At 43.0% G+C, this 24,368-nt stretch overlaps 1 protein-coding gene across 1 annotated transcript in view; it reads right to left on the bottom strand.

Annotated features, from left to right (window-relative positions):
- Positions 1–24,368, bottom strand: part of LOC144797613 (fatty acyl-CoA hydrolase precursor, medium chain-like) — a 413,977-nt gene that overhangs the window by 297,812 nt on the left and 91,797 nt on the right. Inside the window, exon 4 of the mRNA XM_078668304.1 lies at positions 7,848–7,986. Within this exon, the coding sequence (XP_078524430.1) occupies positions 7,848–7,986 (139 nt within the window). The remainder of the gene's footprint in view (positions 1–7,847; positions 7,987–24,368) is intronic.

The following is a 24,368-nucleotide window of genomic DNA, read 5'->3' as shown; positions in this document are numbered from 1 at the left end:
TTGGGTATGCTGATGAAACTGTTCTTCTAGACTATACTGATGTGGGCTTACAATGTACCTTTTTTGCATTGAACAAATAAATGCAAAGAATACATTTTAGTGAATCCACGAAATCAGCAGTGGTTGTCTTTGGTAAAGTTCAGTGTTAAATTGGTGATTGGAGTATCGATTTCTTTATCATTAATAGTGGTTCAAAGTAGAATGATTTAGGATTGTGGATGGAGGAACGTAATAGTCTTAAATTACACCTAATGGCTCTTAAATAAAACCTGAAGTTTATCTTTTTTTTGCATTGCTTTGTAGAATGTATAAAGCACCATCATTATCTACGTTTATAATGGGCTTGCACAGATTGTGATTAAATTACAGTTTATGATATTATCCTAAATTATTGATCTGATTCACAAAGGTAAACTTTTACTATTTGTTTTTATTCACAAACTACAAGTTTAATTTTACTAATAGTAATTTTACGACTGCAGCGCATCAACTGTTGGGATGGAGAAATCCACACATAAAAAGATGGACTGGCTTGTCTTTCTATGTGAATACTACAAAATGTAAAGTGACACAAAAATGTAAGTTTATCTTTCTGAATGAGGTACTATCTGTTCAACCCTACTTCATTTTCATTATCAGCTTTGGAGGGCTATCTTTAAACTACTTTAGATTTTGTAACAAAGTAATGGTCTGCTTTATTTCTTTGTCTCTTTTATACTATGATTGTTGCAATTTTGTATGCTGTAAAGATTGAAATTAATCAACAACAATAAATATAATCTTGATACAACCATGCTTCAAACTTTATTACTCTCAAAGGAAATCTTTCAAGACCAAGCAGAGAAAATAAGCTTATCTATGAATTGTGATATCCTTTAAGAGGTGTTGGTCTTTGGCTGCCAAAATAAACGTTATGAGCGAATATGGGCCTTATTTAGGGTTTTGAGTGGTGGGCTGCCAAACAGATGTGCTAGTGGGAGCACATCAGCTTCCCCCCTAGTCATCCCCATTCCAAATTGAGAGTCGCTGGAGTGTCTACAGCCTTTTATGCAAAAGTTCTAACTCTGACATATGGGAGGAATTTTGGTAAAAACAAAGAGTGTCAGCTGGTTCCTCATGTCATGACAGTATCATTATTTGACTGGCATGATATTTTCTGAAGATAATGCCTCAAAAAGGGGGATCTGTTTCAGAGAAGAAAAAAAAAAATCAATGTCGCTCACATGCTGGGTATTTACTATCAAAACATGTTTATTTTTTCTCCTTAGAGCCATCATGCCAAGAATAAAGCTCATGAACAGGAAAAGAAACAGCTGAAAAAGACGACACACCCCAAATAGCACACACCTTCTTTCATGTACTCTAAATGAAGCAGACGAACCATGATACAGACGGCGAAGGCAAACTCTAATTTTTGGGAAATGTCTTATTAACACTCAGCTACATCTAAAGCCCTATTACAATATTATTTTTTTTGGGATGGAACCAGTCTAGGAAATAAATTGTGTCCATCCATGGACTGAAATATCAGGAGATGAAGATCTGATGCAGGTGCTAAAGTTGTACTACTGCTTAAACCTCAAAAATATTTGAACACACAGCAGTTGGCACGTGGAAATCCCTCTTTCTTTGCCAACTGCTCAAGTTGAAATCTTTAAAAAGTTGTTGTGAGTCGCATATGAGGAGGGTATCTCCAAATCTCAGGGCTCTGGCTGCATACACTATCAGTAAAGAGGAGGCACATTGTGAGTCAGGTGACATCATCTAACATTTACCGTTATCCTCTTCTAATTGCCCCTGTGTACTGTGGGAATCCACATTACTAATCCTTGAGGGGCAACCTTGAATCTTGTCCAGCATATCAGGTTTCAAAAGTACTGAGAAAAAAAGATGCAGAAGTGGGTTCTAGAGATGCACGTCCAATCGCAGCAGCAAATTTAGTAAACTCTATTGCCATTTGAATAGGTTCTCACTATGCATACACCCCAAACGTACTGTCATAGTGTCAAAGAAACAATTGTAACAGTGCAGAATGTTTATTTAGGTTATCTAGGACAGCCATATGTGCTTTTGTGCTCTGAGCTACTAGAAGATGATAAATATTTGACTGCTACCACAGATGTAAGGGCATAAGACCACCTGCCCAAGTTAGAGCGGATGGTCTGGCATACTTATTTTTCTATACTCGCAACAGAAAAACCTCCAGAATGTGGGGTGAATGAATGAATGAAATGAATGAAATGAAATGAAATGAAAATAAATGTATAACGCGCAGAACTTAGCCCAATGGGCATCAAGGCGCCTAACATAATATATTGCATAACCATACCTAGATTAATAATAGGCTTTCTCAAAATACCAGGTCTTGAGAGCTCTCTTAAAGAGGGGCAGGGATGAAAGGGCCTTGAGCTCGCAGGGGAGAGCATTCCATAGTCGAGGGGCCACTGATGCAAAGGCTCTACCTCCCCATCTTGTCTTTTTTGTGCGGGGGATAAGCAGAAGATTCAGTTGAGATGATCTGAGACATCTGCTGGGTATATAATTGGAAAGCAGAGATCCCAGTCCATCGGTCAGTCCTGCTGTAAGGGCCTTATGGACTAGGCAAGTAATTTTAAAAGAGATGCGTTGCTCAATGGGTAACCAATGAAGATTCTTCCTGGCTACCGTGGCGGAGGCGGAGCAAGGGAGGTCCAGAACAAATCTCGCTGCTGCATTCTGTGTTACTTGCAGGCGATGTACCAATCCCTTGTTAATCTCAGTATAAAGCGCATTGCAATAATCTAATCGAGATCCAACCAATGCCACCACTGTTTGTTTTCTTGCCTGCGGGGACAAGTAGTGGGCAATTCTGCGTAGGATTTTTAGAACTCCCCAGCAGGTAGCAACAGTTCTATTGATCTGTAGGCTCATGGCCAGCTCGATGTCAAAGATGACCCCCAGGTTTCTAGCCGACTGTGAGGGGGTCGGGCAGGTTCCCAGTGATGCTGGCCACCATTCACTCGACCAGGCGTCCCTGTCCTTTCCGAAAATCAGCACCTCGGTCTTATCGCCATTCAGCTTCAAGGAATTGACCGTCATCCAATCGGCAACTGATTTCATGCAACTCCTGAAGCTGAACGCTGTGATGCTGACAGACCATGACAGGGACACCATGATCTGAGTGTCGTCTGCATACGACACTACCTCCATCCCCAAAGATCTTACTAGTCTAGCAAGTGGGGCCACATATATGTTGAATAGGGTCGGACTTAAAGCCGACCCTTGTGGCACCCCACATTGCAACGACTTTACAGGGGAGAGGTATTTGCCCATTTGGACCCTCTGCTCCCTAAGCTCCAAAAAGGAGGATAGAAGGTTAAGGGCGGGCCCCTCCACCCCCAGCTCCCTCAGTCGAGATGTTAAGACTGAGGGAGAAAGGGTGTCAAATGCAGCGGTCAGATCCAATAAGACCAACATCGTGGTCTGTCCTTTGTCTACCTTCATCCTGATGTTGTTGGTCACAACAGTGAGTGCCGACTCGGTACTGTGTAGTTTCCTGAACCCATGTTGAGTCTGATCAAGGAATCCAGAGGAGTCCAGGAAGGTAGACAGATGATGGTTCAGGTGCATCTCGAGCATTTTGGCTGGGGCAGGTAGTAGAGAAATCGGTCTAAAGTTTTTTAGCACCGCAGGATCCAAGGAGGGTTTCTTAAGTAATGGCCTGACAATGGCCCTCTTCCAGGCCGAGGGGAATACCCCGTGCTCTAAAGCACTATTCATGACCTCCAGGATATGGGGAAGGAAGGTGTCCCTGCATTCCTTCAGAGTCTTAAGCGGACATGGATCTAAGGGAGAGGAGGACTTCGTCTTATTCAACAGGAGGTTAAGATTTTCAAGAGTGACAGGAGGGAAATTGGTAAGGGTCTTATCAGGATCCTTTGACCATGTTTCTAAAATAGACAAATCAGTGGCTATATGTGTTCCCAGAAGCTTCCTCTGTCCTTCCAATTGCTTGGAGATGTCTACAATTTCCGTATAAAAGAAGCTTGAGATGTTGTCACAAAACTCCTGGGAGCCTATTATAGGATCAGGTGCCTGCAATGAACAGAGGGAATCTACGATTTTGAAGAGTTCCCTAGATGATGTCAAGGATGTGGCAATGTTGGAGAAGTGGTCTTGTTTGGTTTTAATGACTGAGGCCTTATATATCTTTAGTGTACTTTTGTACAGCTCTCTATCCTTAATGTCCCATGTCCTCCTCCAATTTCTTTCCTGTCTTCTACATCCTTGTCTCATCAACCTAAGTTGCTCTCCAAACCACGGGGCAGAAGGTTTACGCCTCGCAGCATACCTAGGGGTGGCAGGAGATAAGATATCCACAGCCCCAGCGATGCAGTTGGCTAGTTCCGAAGCAGCCTTCTCTGGGTCTGGAGTCAGGGAAAGGGTACCAAAAAACGGGGCAAGGGAGTCATTGGAGATATTTTTGTAATTTCGCCTACATTCACTTGTAGAATGCTCTTTCATAGAAAGCTCTGTGCTAGAGGTGGTAAGTATAATAGGTACTGCTAGATGATCAGTCCACACTAGCTGTTCCGGTGGGCCTGTCATAATCCTGGAGTCATTAGAGAAAATTGCGTCCAGAGTGTGGCCTGCTCTATGTGTGGGTTCCTTGACCAACTGTGTGAAACCGCAGGCATCTAGAGGATCAGAGATATAGTATCTTTAGAAGTGATGTCCTCTAGATGAAAGTTAAGGTCCCCTAGAATGGTGAAATGCGGTTTGCCTGCATAAGGTTCTAGTAGTCTGAACAGGTCACTGCTGAACTGTGATCTCAGCCCAGGGGGCCTATACATCAGAATCCCTGAAAATGACGAGGATGGTGATGATGAAATGCAGAAGTGAAGGGCTTCAAAGGGGTCTGATAGTTTTGACAAAGCATTAATTCTGCATTATTTTTTTTCGATAAACACAAAAAATGTTGCTGTGTGGCCGCCAAAAAGATTGCTACCTCACACCAAACTTTCAATGCATTCACTGGGCGCTGCTAGTGTGCTCCCCAATTCATAAGGACTAGCTCGTGATTTTGTCTTGACTCTCTGCTGCCTACAAATGGTTTGTGTGGGAGCCTAAACCTGTATGCCCTTGTTTCATGTTTATTCTTAACAACAAAAGAACCGGGGGTCTATAACGGAGCTTCAAGTACTCCGAGCTGCTGCAAAACTCCTACATAAGTGAGTTAGGCGCTAATAGAGCTACATAAGTCTCTATATCAGAATGTGTGCCAGGACAAACCTGTCGAAGGACCTACTGAGATTGTTGGTAAGACCCGTACAGAGATGTGTTGGATTCCCATCAAATAGGTATGTAGATCAAGTGTTCTCATTTGGTCATCCAAAAATGGGGTGGTATGTCTCTTGATCAATGAGACCCATCCATCGCCCTTACTCAATTGGGTCGCACCATCAATCGCTAAGGTACCCATGAACAAATGATAAAGATGGGATCGAGTGCAGTGCAAAAATCAAAAGATGTGTGAGTTAAAAACAAGGGGTAAAAGGATCAATTGGCGAAAAACTCTAATGTAATTTGTCCTTTCCCTCAAACAAACAAGAACAATGCATAGGAAGCAGTCTAAACATATAACTGCATTTACAAGGCCAACATGTTTCAGCCGGTAGGGACAAGATCCCATGGCTTTCTTCAGGGCCAGAGTTCTAAGCATTAGCTACTGCATACATAAAGTGAACGTAACGACAATCTGTAAAGGATATACATAAATAGTCCAAAATCGTGTTCCTCTGTACCAAACGGTGTCTCTTACATCTGAATAGTACAGGGAGTGTACCTCACCTCTCCTGGAACCCAGCTCAGGAAAAAGGAGGCCCCGCTCTGTCCGGCGTTGTCTCATCGCAGGACCCGAGCATGGTGCATGGTGCATGGAGCATGTTTATTCTTGCCTACACCCAAAATTTGGGATCAGCCATTTTTCTACATGAATTGCCGTCCTGAGGATGGTCTTGGGTATAGACTACAACATAGACCAAAACATTGATGCTAGCTCTGCACTATCTCTGGGACAAATCAGGTGCCACCTACGCAACAAAAAATGAAGTACTTATGGACACTATTTTCCTTGTAAGGGAATAGCGCATATATGTGAATTACCTCTCTTGCATTATTGAATACATTGCTGGACATATATGCCTGCGTGCTGCAATTGGACCACAATTTTAGCATTAATATAACACTTTGCATAACCAATTAAATATGTTTCTTGATACAATGTACACCAACGTTGATTTTCTATTCATGTACATTGCTATTGGATCACCTCAAGGAGTGCTTCACAGGTTAGTTATGCTGCTTCTTACACTTACCACATTGATAAATCCTGGCAACCTTCCAGAGTCGTTCTTTGAGAACTACAGTCCTTTTTTCAATCAATCAATCAATCATATCATTTGTAAAGCGCACTACTCACCCGTGAGGGTCTCAAGGCGCTGGGGTGGGGAATGCTGCTACTGTTCAAAAAGCCAGGTCTTGAGGAGTTATCTGAAGGTCAGCAGATCTTGGGTCTGCCGTGGGTGGATGGGGAGGGTGTTCCATGTCTTGGCGGCGAGGTGGGAGAACGATCTGCCGCCGGAGGTTGCTCTTCGGAAGAGGGGGACTGTGGCGAGGGTGAGGTCGGCGGAGCGGAGCTGGCGGGTGGCGGTGTAGAAGCTGGGTCATCTGTTGAGGTACGTTGGTCCGGTGTTGTGCAGTGCCTTGTGTGCGTGGGTGAGGAGCTTGAAGGTTATCCTCTTGTGGACCAGGAGCCAGTGCATGTCTCTCAGGTGGGGTGTGATGTGGCTGCGGTGAGGGATGTCGAGGAGTCAGGCGTGCAAAGGCGTTCTGGATGCGTTGGAGCGGTCTCAGGAGTTTGGCCGAGGCTACTGCGTAGAGGGCGTTTCCGTAGTCCAACCTGCTTCTGAAGAGAGCATGGGTGACCGTTCTTCTCGTTTCAGTGGGGATCCACTTGTAGATCCTGCTGATCCCTGTCTGTGACAAACAAAAAAATAATGACCCCTACATCCTGGGAAAAACACTTCCAGAATCTGCAGGCCAGTATTGTTTCTTTTTTTCAGACACAAACTCTCACTGTAAATTTATTTCTGAAAAACAAAAAAGCCCGGTTTGTGGTGGCCTAAAAGACGGCAGTCGAACTCCAAACTTCCAGTGGCTACACAGGATTGTATTAATGTGCTTAGGATGCCAGTAAGTCTCTCCTGGGTGCCTTGAGTAACTCATGATTTATTCGTACAACTCTGCTGCCTGCAAATATTGATCTCTTTATCTCGCAGGCATCAGTCTGGCCAGCCTTGTGGAGGAGATGACCTATGCCACCACCACGAGCGACAGCCAGCCGACCTGCTGAGCTCTAAATTAGGCCTGAACTCTGTTTTTAGTTTGAGGGAGCGTGGGCCATATTATCAAGCAAGGGCAATACATTATCACCGCTTTTATCAGCAGGAAACTGCCACTAAAGCAGCGATAATGGGCTTGATAATATGCCCTTGTGAATTCCTATAGAAGCCCAGGTTAACACTAGAACCTGGGCTTCTATGGGAATTCACAAGGGCATATTATCAAGTCCATTATCGCCGTTTTAGCGGCAGTTTCCTGCTGATAAAAGCGGCGATAATGTATCGCCCTTGCTTGATAATATGGCCCCATGTGTTGGATTCATTAGAGTTATGTGAATGAAATACAAAATGCAAATATAGTAGGTCTACTTTCATTACTCGGTAAACACATTAATGCACAAATGAATGTAGCGAATACATTTGTAATAGTAATTGAAGATAGACATGAGATCTCTGTTTCCTTACAGGCAATTTGTCATCCTTCCTCACGTCTGCAGGGGTGTATATGTTCAAGTACAGACAATCCTCAGATATAGTAAAAGCTGGAAATTCTGATTGAGTCATTTCTCTGGCGTTATCAAGATACTTAAGGCCTTGAATACACCTGTTGATGAAAAGAGAAGTATATCAATATCTCATGTAATACTTCGAGTACTCTGGATTCAGTCAGACATGTGTTATATTGGAGGAAATTCATTTTCTTAAGAAGGTTTTTCATTATTTAAATACAATATTTTGCATTCTGAATTATATCACCTATAGAGTATTCAAATAGATAAATGAACTAGAATAAGGTGGGATAAGTAACAACATTTAGGGAAGCATTTTATATAGCAAATACATTTATTTAATTATTTTATTTAATGCGATTTTATATAGCACAAACATTACCCGAAGGTGTCAGAGCGCTTTACAAAAGAACCAGTTCCGTTACATAAGGTCTTTGGATTACATGAGTTACATAAGAGATACAAACAGAAAAAAATGCAAATGTACAAGTTGTAAAGTCACTCAAGGATGAGATACAAACACATACACTCTAAAATCACATAGGAATGGTAGTAAGTACAAAGGTCTACTACATATACTAGTGGCTAGAGTTATATATATACAAATTGCAAATTCACTCAGGATGACATTTTAACAGCGATTAGGCTTGGACAATTAATATATCACATAGTTACAGAGCAGGAAACTCTTGCCATCCTTCAGCCAGGTGTTTAGGTGGTGTTGCACTCAAGGGTGGTGGTCTTGGGTCTGGAGGGATCCCCGAGTTGGAGATGTCCATAGGGGTAGAAGGCCGGATGTTGGTGGGGGAAGCAGCATGCTGGATCCCTGGGCTGATCTTGAGGTCATGCTGAGCTCCATCTTGTGGACAGAGGAGGCCGCTCAAGGGTAGGCAGAACTGGGCACAAAGTCAGGTCTCCCACCTGGCTCAAGCACCTGCAGTGAGGCCCTGGCAGGCCCAGCATGCCAAAACTGCATATAGGCATTGTAAGCGGCGGGCGCCATGTTTAAGTCCCGGATCCTGCACAGGTCTTCAGGTGCAGTGAAGGCTTATGTGCAGCCACTACTCTGGGCGGTGTTTTTCTTTGTGCCAGGGCCCTTGCTTCATTCCCTCCTGTGCATCTGTAGCAGGGCGACACCTCTCTTGTCTCCCGTTGTGCTCCCCTCATCCATGCCTATTTACCATGCACTGCCTTGTCGTGACAGCCGCCATCTTAAGATCAGGCAGCTAGGATCTAGCCGTCCCACGCTGCCTCTCCCATAATCCGGGTATCTCGACGGGCACACACTCTCAATATCAAGGGGGGGCTCAGAGTCAATGGGGATCCCCAATCACCAGCCTCAGCCGCCTCCTACCGGTGCACCCCTCTAGGCGGATGACAGAAGCTGCCCTCGGTCTCGGAGCTGAGCGCATCGTCTCGTCCTCAGGTTACCCTTCATTTGTAATTTATGTATTCAGGGCAATAATTAGGGAGGCCGATAAAGTAAAAGGGGGATGAATTTCATTCGGAAATGATTGGTCAAGCAATGATGATATGAGAGTGTCTGTCTTAAGCAAATTACATCAGGAAGGTCAAACATACAGATATTGAAAATTAAGAGTTAAAGATTATAAATGGAAGGTTCAATAGAGAAAAAATCATGACAATAAGGTCTGAATTATGTTTAGTAATTAGATGAGATGTTTCATGGAGGGAAAAGAAACAGACTATTTGTATTCTTGATTAATAGTGGACAGTACAGGTGCAGGTAAGATATGCATTCTAAATCTTAAGAAACAGGCTGACTAAAGATAAAAACTCTGGGCCTTAATACGATGTTGGGCGGACCACCACCAACAGGCCATCTGTGGAGGTCTGCCTGACATCCGGGGCCATAGTCTGACCACTGGATCACAATACAGATGGTCGGACCACAGAGGGAAGACCGCCGGCTCCAACAAGATCAAGGATCCCTTTGGGGCGGACATATGATTCCTATCCCTACAATGGCAGCAGTGCCTGAGCAGGCACCACTGTAGGGATTAGGATGTCCCTTTCTGACAGCCTTTTCATAGCGGTCCAACAGCCATGAAAAGGATGTCAGAATCTGACATTGGGGGCCCAAGGAGGGCCCTCGTTGGCCACTGGAGTGTGGCCCTGGGGGCACATGTAGTGCCCCCACCCACATTCATGCCAAACACCACATGGTGCCAGCCTCATGGAGCATTAATGTGCGCAATGAGCTCAATAACACTGCAGCTTGTGCTGCAGCCCTTTTCCAGTGTCGCAGCACAAGCCGCAGTATTATTGAGCACATTCTGACCGCCGTGCTGGCAGTCATATATTAATATGGCGGGTGGAGCCTCTGACCCCTTGTTGGCGGACCCATTCCTGCTGCAATGGTGGTCGGACATCCGACTGACCTCCATCTTAATGAGCCCCTTCGATTTTTTAGTGAAAATAGAAATAAACTAATCTAATATATCTCCATTTTTCAATCTCCATACCATGTTTATGATGTTAGTCCTTCTCTTTCGGCACTTCATCTGGTAATTACTGTTCGTATTCTCCTCTTTATCTAATAAACAATTACTTCTATTGTTTTTCTGTTCTTGATCAATCTAGAGTAATGCAAGGCAGCGCAAGTCTCTGCCTTGTGCTACTCTGCCCCAGGGAGGTGTTTCATGGGTGGAGCGTGGGTGTTCCTAAGCATTCACCCATTGATTCTGAAGCATTCCCAGATTTACCAATACTGATAGTCATGGGAATTCCCCCACCCATTGTGAAAATGTAAAATGTGAAAATATGAAAAATAAAATGGCAACAACATGATGTCATTGCCATTTTATTTTTCACATTAAGCGCGCAGCAGCAGCAGCCTGCCGGACTCCAGTTGGGAGAAATGGGGGGTGTCCTCCTCTGATGCAGATTGGCAGCAGAAGAAGACTGAAGAAGGGCTGACTAGATGCTCCAAGTAATCTCCTGAGCTGGCCAAAGTGACATGTGCAATTGGAAGCTCTCCACCTAGCTGTCTGGGTGGAGACCAAGCACAGGCCTAAAGGGCTTGAATTAGCTTCCAGCCAGGACACTCCATTCAATCCCGGTGTTCCTCTCATCTTGGTGAGAATGGTGTCAGGATTGGTTAGTGGAATTTTCTGGAGGCTGGAGCCCATGGAGCTGACAACAAGGGACCAAGGAGGATGTTGTATGTGCAGCTGGCAAGGTAAGTGACTTTATTTTTTTATTATTTGCCACTTGCACTCACCCACACTCCACTCAGTTGTTCATCCCACTAATGCATAAACTTGCCTGACACCCCAGCCTCTGGGTAAGTAGCCCTGGTTGGAGATGCCACCTTGCGAGAAGCTCGTAAAGAACAAATTGCAACCCTGTGACCATGTAGGCCCAGCTCCTGCGGTGCATGGGAAGGCTAAGTAATTTATAATGGAGGTCCGGCTTCAGTATGTATCACTAGTTCAGAAAGCACACATGAAACACATTTTTTTGTAATTTCGAAGTGTGATGGAAACAAAGATTTTAACCAGGGCGGCCGGCATGGCTCACAGGTGAGGAGGGGTGGGGGGGGGGGGGGTTGAGGGTTACAGATGGGCCATGGGGGTCACACAGGGATAGGGGAGCGAACGTTAGAATATATTTTTTTTAATCTTACCTGAAGGTTGTGTTCCGCGTCTTCTGAGCTCCTGCTCTCTGGAGTTCACTCCCATGAACAGGAAGCCAGGCTCCCTCCCCTCAGCCAATCACAATGCTGCAGTGCAGAGTTGTAATTGGTCTGAGCGCTGTGACATGGCGCTCAGCCAGGGGCTGTAGGGGGTGGGCATGTTCTCTATGCATGCTGTAATGCAGCCTGCATAGAGAACAGGGAAGTGCACATGACTGCTTCGGATGGCCTGAGAGGGTCGACCAATCAGTCATTACGCCTTTGAGCAGGCAAACCACTCCACCCATGCCCTGCTCCATGAGCAGAGCAGCCCCAGAAAAGGAAATACAACACGATAATAACTGAAAGTTATTATAATGTTATGTTTCCTGTTCTGCACTGCTTGAAAGCAGGGTGGCGCTCCTCCGCCTTAGCAGAGGAGCTGCCACTGGATTTTAATATAATAAAGATACTTTATTTAGTGATGTGCAAATGATAAATGTTTGCTCAAACTTCACAAATTATGTATTGCTTGTGCCCTATAAAGTTTTATCATCAAACCAACATGTCTGTGTAATATTAGTGGCTATATAAATGGAAAATCTGCTGCCTGTGAATGACAGCACATTAAAGGGGTTTCTCAATAGTAAACCTTTATATATACCTCTGGTGGGATTCCACAATTGTCAAATAATTTACTAATGGCATGAACATTATTTCAAGAATGCAATATATATTGTATTTATGTGACCAGTAGCAGTATGACCTTGTTTCAACCTATTTGGGACAGCACATTTATAATATTTACATGCATATCCATACATTTAACAAACTCAAGAAATATAAATTATAATTGACATTCATAAGAGTCCTTGTAGTGGTTTCTTAAGGTGTCTCCTATCTTGTACATGGAGGAGAGTCTGCTTTGGTAGTTCCACTTACTCGTCAAAAAAGGCTCATCTGGGAACCCAATCTTGAGCTCATGGTTTGATGTTGATGGTTTCCATACGCAAAATTCCAATTAGTAAAAAGAAGAACTCCAAAACATAAAAATTCAATGCATTTTGGCCTCTTCTTTGGGACTCCCCAGGACACTGTAACAAAGATGTAGGAACTTTCTACTTTAACCTAAGCAGTAATGCGGCAAGACACTCTTCATGCCAGAAGAAGAATCCAAATAGGTTAGAACAATACTTGGAGCTCAGTAATTTGCTCAGGCCAAGGAATCAATACAAACTGCTCATCTTGTGCAGCTACCCCTGTGATGAGTCTCTACTGGGGGCATGTGGTCCATATTGCCGGCCGTCTCTAAATGACAGGACTCTCCACACTATACTTTAATACTATTGTTGTGACAGTGTGCTCCAAAATGCACCATTGGCAATATACCATACTCTTACCACTCTTCTACTGATTTGGTGTGCTAATTTGCTACAGTATTTCTTTGAATGTCGCTTGGATTTTTCATGATTCCTATACCTTCAGTTATGTACCATTGGAGAAGCACTCCTGCACCACTGCGTCCCAAGCAGTCCTGTGATTTAGGGTACAGAGCATCTCAATGGTTACTGCGAGAAACCTCCTAGGGGGAGTACAGATGTAAGATGCACAAGAAACTGTCCGTGCAGCATAGGCCATACTATCAATATTTTTCCCAGCGCACCCTGTCCCCTATAGAACTTATGTGACTTTATGAAGTCTGTAGCTGCATGCACTCTCATGGGTGTTTTGCGACTCCTCAAGGGTTAGGGAAGCTACCTACACAGCACCGTGTTGTGAGAACCACTACTTTGTATTTCTGTTCTATGCAGTAACCAGCACATGTGTCAATTGACAACATTTGTGTACACACTGGAGATATCTCTTTTTGCAATATTGTGTATGCTTTTAATCTGCAGAAGATGCCCCCAGGGCATTTGTACATCAGTAGAAAAACACCAAGAAAGCTATAACAGGATCACATTTCACCTCTAAACCTTCCACAAGATTGGTAAGTTAATGTTTCACTAAGGGTCGACTGAATTATTTTTCATTCGCATAAAATTGACTAAAAGTGACATAGTTGGAAATAAAACAAAAGGTTACTCAATTGTCAATAAAGTGGAAGCTACAACACAACCCATTGGTGACAGTAACATTATAAATATACCCAACTGAGCACACTTTGAAGTAAAAGGCGTATGCTACCCAGTGAACCTTAGAATCACATAGATGTCATGAATTTTGCATCCGCCACACCCTGTTGCGACAGGGTAACAAAAGAAATTGTATTTATTAAAAATTAATTATGCTTTTTGTAGGTATCAGTGTTCTTTTAAAATAGCTTGTACCCATGGTACCTGTGCATCTTTGGGTTCCATTTGTCTGTTTGTACAGTTGAATCATTGTTGCACACGTTCTCTACTCATCCTTTCCTCCACCTCTGGATACTGCAAATGCTACTCAAGCTCACAGTAGAAGCAAGGGCTACCAACATATACCAAACTGTTTCTCTCCCAGTGGACAATCAATGAACTAGCAAATAGACAATGAAAAGGGTTGTTTAGCGACCAAGATACTTTAGTTGCACTATCCTTTTTTATGTAAACAATGTATTGCTGTTTAATTGAGGTTAACAAGCATGCACGGGTTGATGAGGTGGCTGGAATATAATGAACACAATTGAGCCTACACAACATTTGGCTAGTTCCCTGATTATTGAAGGCTTGTTTTTATTTGAAATGGGAGTCAACAAGAGATGTATGCAGAAAAAGATATGAATCTTATGTAAAACATACAGTTCTCAAACTAAATCTCTCAAAAACCAAGCAAAATAATAGAAAATAATTAAATTTTATTACAGTTGAAATGTGAATCTGGATCAATTATTATTAACAGTGGCTCATTAGAGTGTCAAAAAAGTGTACTTTTTTCTGATACCAAGACATTCATCTTATCAATAACAAAATGTAAGACAAACTCTTGTTATTATGCCATAAATGTAACCTTTTATTTCTTCATGGATTAGCAAGCTTCTAAGGAAAACATTATATGGCAGTATTCAAAGAGATAAAACACCACACAAAATGTTATTCACAATGGTTACTGGTGGTGGAAGTGAAAGCCACATATTTTTCATTTCTATTGTATCGCAACACTATAATCTGAGTAAAGCGACTTAAATAAAGTTGCTTAATGAGAACTGTAAAGAACTTTTAAAAAATTGTCAGCCTACTGCAACTAATGATATATAACATCACTCAACATTAGTTCACCACAAGTTGTAAATCCGATGAGAAACGTATTCATGTTACTAGAAGTGCCGCAATTGATACACTTTTTGAAACAGCAAATAGAATGTATTCACTTTATTCAAAATTACTCACTACAGGTAGTACCCCTGGCTGGCACTGAAATCCATCTAAAAAAGTATTTTCAGTATGGACTAGAGACAACTTTGACACTCTTATTTTTATTACAACACAACCAACAACAACAATAATAATAATAATAATAACGATAATAATAATAATAATAATAATAATAATAATAATAATAATACAAATTATGTATTACTAATCATCATCATTATAGTATTATTGTTATTATTATTAGTATTATTGTTATTATTATTAGTATTATTGTTGTTGTTATAATAGTAACACTTATGATAATTACCAAACACTATACTTAAGTACATATGGTTGTTTCTGCAATTGCTCTGCTTGTGTGTCAGTCAAATGCAGCACAGTATTCATATGCTGGGCAGTTTGTTTGACCCCCTCCCCCTGAGGCATCTGGTTTGTTGTATTTTTTGGGTTAGACCACACAACAGTCATTTGATGTTTGTAGTGTGAGGCATTGTGAGAGACAGATGTTTGTGTGCTTACAGTCTGAGTTTACAAGTAGAGAGGTGAGAAATTACTGAGGCAGAGAAATGCGTCTTTCGTGACAGCTTGCACTTGCATTTAGTTGTCTATCTCTGAGATAACTGTAGTTTGGTATCCTATTTGTTAACTGTGAATTAAATTAAGGTTTTTCTCTTTTCATTGTGGTTTCACTCCAGATAGTATTGCACCCTGTGTGAAAATGTTTGCAGCAAAGGTGACTGACACCCCCCATAGGGGTATGGGATGGGGTGGGTGGAACTTGCTGAATTTCATTCAGAGGAATTCAGTGGAGTTACATAAATCCTTACTGAGATTTCGCCGTTGGCATGAGCAGGGCTCAAAATCAGCACAAAAGTTACCATGCATTGAGAAAGAGCACACAGCCACTAACGTTGATTTTGCTGCCGCTTGAGTTTAAATTCTACTAAAGAGGAGGGAAATCTACTTGGACTGCCCGTATTACAAAATCATGCAAGGGGATGCCAAATCTCTCTTGCGCTTGCCAGCTTACATAATCTGGAGCCTTGTAGAAGACACATTCCACCATGCTGTGACTGACAAACTTGTTCAGAATTCTGCATCAAAGAGTAATGTAGTGGCCAATTCCGAGGGCGGAGTGAAGCATTCTACCAAATAAATAACAATTCAAAGGATATACATAGAGGGACAACTAAGAAGAGGTATGATTTGAATTTGAAATTTAATTTGTATAGCGAGTATATCACCCATAGGTCTCATAGCGCTAGCTGGAATTCAGTGAGAAGACAGAGGGAAGGGCAGACCTAAAAGAGCCAGGTTTTTAAGTTTCTATGGAATGTGTTGTGATTGAAATCCGTTCTGATCTGCAGGGGTAGGGTGTTCCATGTTTCTGGGGCTATTTTAGAAAAACATCTATCACCATTTCAAACCGTGCGGACTTTCGGGACAGTTAGGAGGTGCTTGTGTGAGGAGCGGAGGGTTCTAGTCGGGCAGTAATGAGAGAGTTTTTTTTCCAAATATTTAGGTCCTGGGCCATTGATAGTTTTGTGGACTAGGCAACATACTTTAAGTTTAATGCGTTTTTTTATAGCCAGTGTAGCTTTCTGAGACATGGGGCCGATGAAGTGCGGGGGGGGGGGGTCAAGAACCAGCCTGGCAGCTGTATTTTGCAGGGTCTGAAGTTTTATCAAAAGACTTTCATTGATGACGGCGAGTAGTGCATTGCCATTATCCAGGTGACTTCTTCACTGCTGAAAAAAGGCTTGGGTTTTTGTCCGAGAGAAATGGGTGATGTATGTAAGGCCAAAATTGATTTGTTTAAATACACGAGAAACTTAAAGTTGAAAAAAATGTTCATAAATAATCCATTGAGGAATAAAAATGTGACGAACATCCCTGAGTGTGGTGTGTTAGATGTGTTGACCATACAAGACTTGCATGATACACAGTTACTGCTGTCCATTACTGACCAAGATATGACACCAGATGACATAGGCCAGCTATTGGCAGATCTAGATGTTAAATGTGCTCTCACCCTGTCTAGCGGTCTGAAATCTAAGTCCAGATGGACTCCAACCTTGGCGGGTGGTAACATGATCGACACCTTTCATAAACTCGTCCTACGTGACCTAGATAAACTGGAGTCTAAAAACAAATATTACAAGGGAAACAAACAGGACAATCTCACTGTTGGAGAAAGATTTGTGCTTACCGCTCTATCTACTAACACCTCAATCACAATAAGGGAGGCAGACAAGGGTGGTAACATCGTGGTGATGGACAGATTCGACTACAACAATGAAATTTGAGGTCAATTATCTGATAACTCGTGCTGAGACACTAAGAGCCAACCCGACTAACACACTTACTCTTTTGTTTAACAAACACCTCAAAACATGGCACGAGGAAGGTTTGCTTAGCTTGGAAGAATACTTGTATCTGAAGGTAGATAAACCCAGGTATCCGGTACTGTACGCGCTACCTAAAGTTCACAAGAACTTACAGTTTCCCCCAGGCAGGCTAATCGTTTCTAGTATTGGTGGTCCTTCGGAAAGCATCGCAGAATATGTGGATCTGTTTTTACAACCTCTGGTCCAGATTCTTCCAGCGTACATCAGAGATACTAAACATATTCTAGGTTTATTGGCAGACGTCACGTGGGATGATGATATCATTTTGGCCTCACTAGATGTAGTCTCGTTATACACGGACGTTGATCCCAGTTTTGGCATGACAGCCACGGAATGGCATTTTGGCAAGAAATCAGCTACACAATGGAAGCACAGTAGGATGCTCCTGACCATGATTGAGCTGATACTCAGTAACAACTGTTTCACCTTTGAGGATAAATGGTACAAGCAAGTGAGAGGAGTGGCGATAGGCTCAAAATGTTCGCCCTCCTTCGCTAACCTCTTTATGGGGTACTATGAAGCAAAGTGGATTTGGAGTGATAAGGTAGCAATTTCAGCAAACACATTGTATACTGGGGGCGCTACATAGACAATTGTCTTCTCTTATGGTCAGGGTCAGAACAGGGATTGCAGGATTTCTTCTCCTTTCTGAACACACTCTCCCTCTTGCACTCAAGTCATCTTGTTCCCTCCTTTCTTTCAGGAAATCCTTAAAAACAATACTCTTCCCTCATTAAAATCTCCGCTCCCCTCCTTCTTCCCTTCTTTTCCAATCCAATCAGCGCCAGGAAACCTCCGGTGACAGTGCGCTTAAGAAATCCATAATAACATAACATAACATAACATAACACTAATACTCTAGGTGTACAATTGACGCATCACTGGAGTAGGACCAATCTTGTTTTTCTAGATGTTGAGTTGTTTGTACAGGATGGGGCAATACAGAGCAGGTTTATCGGAAACCCACAGCGTGCAATTCACTACTGCATGCCACCAGCGCACACCCTGACAATCAGATTAAAGCTATTCCCTATGGGGAATTTACTAGGGCCAGACGTAACTGCAGCACGGACCCTGACTTTCAGGAAAATATAGATATCATGAAAAGAAGGTTTGTAGCAAGGGGGTATCAGCACAAAACACTAGAGGCAGCTGAAAAACGCATCAAATTGGTAACACGCACAGACACACTTGGAGACAGGGAGTCTAGAGCCACAACCTGTCAGCCAGCGAGACTAGTGACCAACTATAATCAAAAAACTGACACACTAACCAGGTTGATGCACAAACATTGTAACACACTCAAGGCGGACAAATCTTTAGAGGAATTTACCTCAGGTAGACCTTTGGTAACCTATAGGAGGGGTACCACATTGAGAAGCATTCTCAGCTCAAAAATCCCCATGACTACCAAAGAACCAAATTGGTTAGTTAAACGCACCTTGGGATTCCATAAATGCGGAACCTGTGGCATCTGCAAATGGGCACTCCACAACACCACAAAATATCAGGGTCCAGATGGTAAGCTATACCACATTAAGCAGAACAAACTGTTTCACGAAATTTGTCATCTATGTTCTAATCTGTAAATGTAAGAAGCAGTATGTAGGTAGCACCATCCGTTGCCTTAAGGATCGCATTAGCGAGCATGCTAGAGCACTCAAGCATGGTGATCCGAGGTACCCCATGGCCATACATGCCTTGACGTGTAAAGACCAATCAATATAAACAATTCAATTGCTTTGGCATAGAAATGATTCCACCACACCGAAGGGGCGGAGACAGGGAACTGTCTCTCCGCCGGGCGGAAGGAACCTGGATCATGCACCTTAAGGCAGTTGAACAGGGGCTTAATACAGATTGTGAATTACAATACTTCCTAGGGGACTGATTAATGAGTTAGCAACTGTAATTTGCACTGTTTGGTGAGGAGAACTTTAAGATGGAATCTGTAACCTCCATCATCACCGAATGTGTATGAAGTGTTGGATTGATATATCAGATAGGATGTTGATGATGTAGGAATATACTATGCTGTTGAATAGACATGTTGGAGCCATTGAGAAGTTTTCTAGTCTACTACTGTGTTTTGAAGCATTGTCGCAATGTGTTGAATCCACTTTTTGTGTCACCCATATGGTATCAGAGTCCTATTGGACTCACCCTGTGTGGCCATTGTATTTTGGATGTTGATGATAAATAGTATGCTGTGCGGAGATTAACTGTCAATGATTGCATGTTGTAGCCACTGAGAATTTGTGCAGGCTACTATTGTGTTGCGTAACACTGTCACTTTGGGTTGGATATACTGTCTGTGTCACCCATTTTTTAATCAGAGTCCTACTATTGACTCACCCTTTGTGTCCTCAGATGTACTCTCTTTTTTCCCTCCGATTCATGTTCTGAGTGATTTTGTCTTATATTGACTATGCGGTATAGCCTCCGGTTCACTAAGAACAGTGGTTGAAACTCTAGAGTGGGCTTTCGGCAACACACAGTTTACGTTCGTGATCTTATATTCGTGGAGCAAGGTCGCGTTAGGTATTGTTCACGCATTCTGGGAAACTTTAATTCAGCTGAATGGACACATGACCTTACTGTGGCATTAACTAACATGAATTGAAAGAGTGCTTTGGCAAGTATACTGATGTCTTTTAAACGTGGAGCAGTGATTTGTTTTAAAATAAAGACCATTTATTTTTTGCGGCGGTTTTGCAATGTGCTTGGGTCATATGACAAGACGCACCATTAGGGAATGGGAAGGTAGCTCCAATATTAATGGAGTTCTCTAACTTACCATCAGTTGCTTAGATTTTCGATTAAATATAGACAGATTAACCAGTTGCGTTTGGCGCACTTCCGGGTTTCTACTCATACCGGTGTTTACTTTTACTTTGGCAAGTCAGCGATCTAGTGGTAGCGCGAGGATATTTAGAAGGTGCATGCCGGGTAGCCTTACTCACTTCCGCATTACACACGGGAGGAGCAATGGCGGCGGCAAAACTGGCCATCTGAATCCTGAAGCAGAAAGTATCTGGTGAGCATTTATGGCTGCTGATTTGGGTGTTGCAGGTCAGACGTTACTCTATCTGTAAGCTGCTTGTTGTGGATGTGTCGGTTTGGGCGGATGTGGCTCATCCTACTTGTAGGCAAGAGTATTTGACCAGCAAAAGTTCATAGTGATAGCGGGTGCTCGGGGGACATGATGGGACCAGAATAGTTCCGCGGTATGTAATTTGGGGTATTCTCTTATCTGTACTACGGAGTTCCACTGGCACGGCATTACGCTACAGTCTGCTAATAATTCCTTTCTGCGTGCATGGGTCAGGGCCCTCTTTAACTAAAGTATTGGGTTAAGTCTTGCACTTAGACTCTCCGTGTACTGCCCTTAATGGGCATCGATTGTTACAGATACTTGTCAATTTCCTTTATTGGAGGATGTGCTTAATTCCTCCTCGTGGATCCAAGTTACTTTTTACACATATGTGGGCGTTACACCGATAGAGTTAGCAACATAGGAACTGCACCTTTCTACATATATGTGATTGGTGTCCGTTTGGTAAATGTTTTACCTATATGTCTTGTCCACAGCGTTCGGCGTCCTGGTACTTACCAGTCTTAAATTCAAATCTGCTGAATACCTTCTCTGGATCTTACCACAGCCGGGACGGAAGTAAAACCGGTGGAGAGGTGAGGCTCCACACCTCTATCCTTAGACTTCCATGCGGATTGATTTACATGTGTTCCTTGGTAACACGTATATCTTACGGTAGTGTTCTCCTCTGTTTCCCCCACTTTGTTTTGTATTTTGTATAGCTTCTGTCTACGTGGCATAGAACTGCCCGTTCAGTAAGAGGCACTAGCTTTGCCTACTCTCAATCAGAGTGTGTCTCTTTGTTTACACCTCTGTTTTCTCTCTCTTGCTGAGCACTATTCAGGTGGTGGGGTGTTGCACACCCCCGTTTTTTACTGCACTGGGTCACTGTATTTCTCACAACGATTGATAAAAGGATGATACTCTTAGCATGTCTAATGTTCCGAGTGAGTGTGCTTTTGGACCCATGTTTGGGATGTTATCACTTTTGGTACATATACCAGTTGGTCCTATACGCACAGCTATCAATTACTGAGAACCTGTACTTAGGGTTACGACAAAAGAATGTGTTTTGGGCAACTTTTGCATGTTTTCTAACACCTGTATCCTCAAGAATCACGGTGGGATCACATGCCTGGGCTTGTGGTTGCACTTGTAGTCACAGTGTTGTTTAAGCTTACCGTTTTTTCTGGTGTGAGTACATGTATGTAACCTCCCACCATTATGCATTTTTGTAGAGCCCTGATGAAGTCTAGGGTAACTCCCAGACGAAACAGGTGTTGGCTGGGCACCAAGAATAAACCTTAATCTGAAGAAATACTTCAATCAACACCTTTTCATCGTTTCATTTTGCTTGAGCTTGTGTTGTGTGAATATTTACTGCATACAGTAATAAGACTTAACTCAAAAACGTGTGCACAGATCCTTTTTGTATATATTGCCATAATCCAGGCGACTTATAATTAAGCCCTGGATTGAAGCCATGCGGGATGATATAGGGATCCACTTAAAGATCTTCCTAAGGCTGCGCATCAGTCCAAAGCTGGTGTGTACTACTTTGTTGACATGGTCCGACATGGACAATTTGTTATCGATAGTGACTCCCAAATTCCGAACTGAGTTCTTCGGGGCAGGGCAGGGGCCTGGTGTTGGTGGCCACCATTCATGTGACAAGTATTTGTGTGCGTTTCCAAACAGCATTATCTCGGTCTTTCCGGCGTAAGCATCAAGTAGTTGTTGATCATCCATTCCTTTATAGAGGTCATGCAATGTTGGAATCTGGATTTAGTGTCTCTAAGGTTTGGACCTAGGGTGATTAAAAGCTGTGTGTCATCAGCGTAGGACACAGTTTCGAAGCCATAAGCTCTGATTACCTTGGCTAGTGGAGATAGGTATAGGTGGAAAAGTGTAGGGCTCAATATTGATCCCTGGGGGACTCCCTTATCGTTTTCCACGTTTGTTGAAGAAAAAGACCCAAGTTGGACCCTAGACCGCCTTCTGGTCAGGTAGCTCTGGATCCAAAGTAGGGCTGAGCCCTCGACACCAATCTCTACTAGGCGTTCTAGAAGAATGCTTTGTGAGATGGTGTCGAAGGCCGCCGATAAGTCGAGCAGGATCAGTATGGCAAATTGTCTTGCATCGATGGTCAGCCGAATATTATCCACTATCTCGAGCAGGGCAGTCTCAGTGCTGTGGAATGCTCTGAAACCTGACTGCGATGGATCCAGTAGCTTGATATCTTCCAGATGTTTAACTAGTTGTTTATTTATTAAGGATTCCATGACCTTCCCAAAGAGTGGTAGGAGAGAGATCAGGCGGTAGTTTAGGGGCTGTTTTGGGTCAGCGTTGTTCTTTTTTAGTATTGGTCTAATTATAGCCTCTTTCCAGTGGGCGGGGACCGTAAAATGGGATAATGATAGGTTAAGGGTTGCGGTCAGATCAGGGATCAAAACCGGTGCAATTTTAGCTAAGATTTGGGAGGAGGCGGGGTCAACTCGGGACCCTGATTTGATTTTACTTCTTGTAGTGGCCACTTCCTCCTCTGAAAATGTGTGAAATTATTTGAGAACATTGTGAGGGGGGGGGGGGTTTCTCTGGGAGTCTGATCAGATGGAATTTTGGTTATAGGTGGCCCAGTTGGCTTGGGAAAGAGTTTCTGGATATCATTTATTTTGTCCTGGAAGAAAGTAGAGAGAACATTGACCCATTCCTGAGACTCAATGAGTGGGGGTTGACAGGATGAGGGGTTTGTGAATTCTTTTACTATTGTGTACAGTTCTCTGCGAATTTTCTGCCTGGCTAATCCTATTCCCGAGGTAGGCTTTTATCGCTGAGGCTATCTCGTTCATGTGGACTTTATGTGAGGCTTTATACTGATGTTAATCTGTTATGTTTTTGGTTTTTCGCCATTGTCGTTCGGCTGCTCTGGCAGCCAGTTTGGCTGTTTTTAGATTGGGGGTGAACCAGGGAGAAAGTTTATTAGGGCATTTAGTTGCCTGTTTTGGGGTGATAATGTCTAAGGCAGCGATGATGGCGTGGTCTAAATCGGCCTCCGCCTTATAGGGATGGGTAGACTGTGTGATTAGGGGGGGAACAAAGTGAGTAGAGAACGAGTCAGGGTTGATCTTGTTCCAGGATCGACTCATTTTCACTTCCTTTCTAAGGTGGGGTTGAGTGAGGTTTTACGGAAATGCTGAACTTGATTATGAGATGATCTGACCATATAACGGGAAACAACTCGTTGATCTGAACTTTCTGAGAATTTGTAAATCTGAGATCTAGGGTGTGTCCCGCGTTGTGTGTGGGGCCGGTCTCTAACATTAGCCCTAACGAGTTAATACTAGTAATCAGATCGTTGGTATGAGGGTCTTGTGTAAGCTCCGCGTGATGGTTAAAGACCCCTAGTAGGAGGAAATTGCCGCAAGCCAAAACATGTGGAGCTATGATCTCCATAAGCCACGCGGTAAAGTTAATTTTATTGCCAGGAGGTCTGTAAATAAGGGCGCCTTTCCATGACTCCTTATTCGTTAAGTCAATGGAAAAAATAAGTATTTCGCCCCTGTTTGCTGTATGGGTGTCGATAATATGAAGTTTGATGTCTGACTTATGAATGATTGCTGTGCCTCCACCTCTCTTACCAGTCCTATCCAGTCTGGAGATGTTGTAGTCCGAGGGAAGGGCAACAGCTATGTCAGGGGTGGATGAATCTTGGAGCCATGTTTCAGTAACAAAGAAAAAGTCAGGTTTTTCTAAATCAAACAATGCCCAGATTTCAAGTGAGTGTTTGGGAAGCGAACGGGCGTTGCCATATAGACAGTTAAACTGTTTGGGTGATTGTAGAGGGTGCTTATTATTCCTACATTTACCGTTCTCGGGTGGCTTTATCTTTTGGCTGTTGGATGGTAAGAGGGCTTCAGTGGAGGAGCGATCTGCCTGTGGGAGCGGAGCGATCTCCTGGGGGGGTGGAAGGCAGCGTTTAAGGAGGAGA

The sequence above is a fragment of the Lissotriton helveticus genome, chromosome 12 (assembly GCF_964261635.1).
Source record: "Lissotriton helveticus chromosome 12, aLisHel1.1, whole genome shotgun sequence".
Lineage (NCBI taxonomy): Eukaryota > Metazoa > Chordata > Amphibia > Caudata > Salamandridae > Lissotriton > Lissotriton helveticus.
Note: the sequence above shows the minus strand (reverse complement) of the source record. Positions and strands in the feature narration are given on the sequence as shown.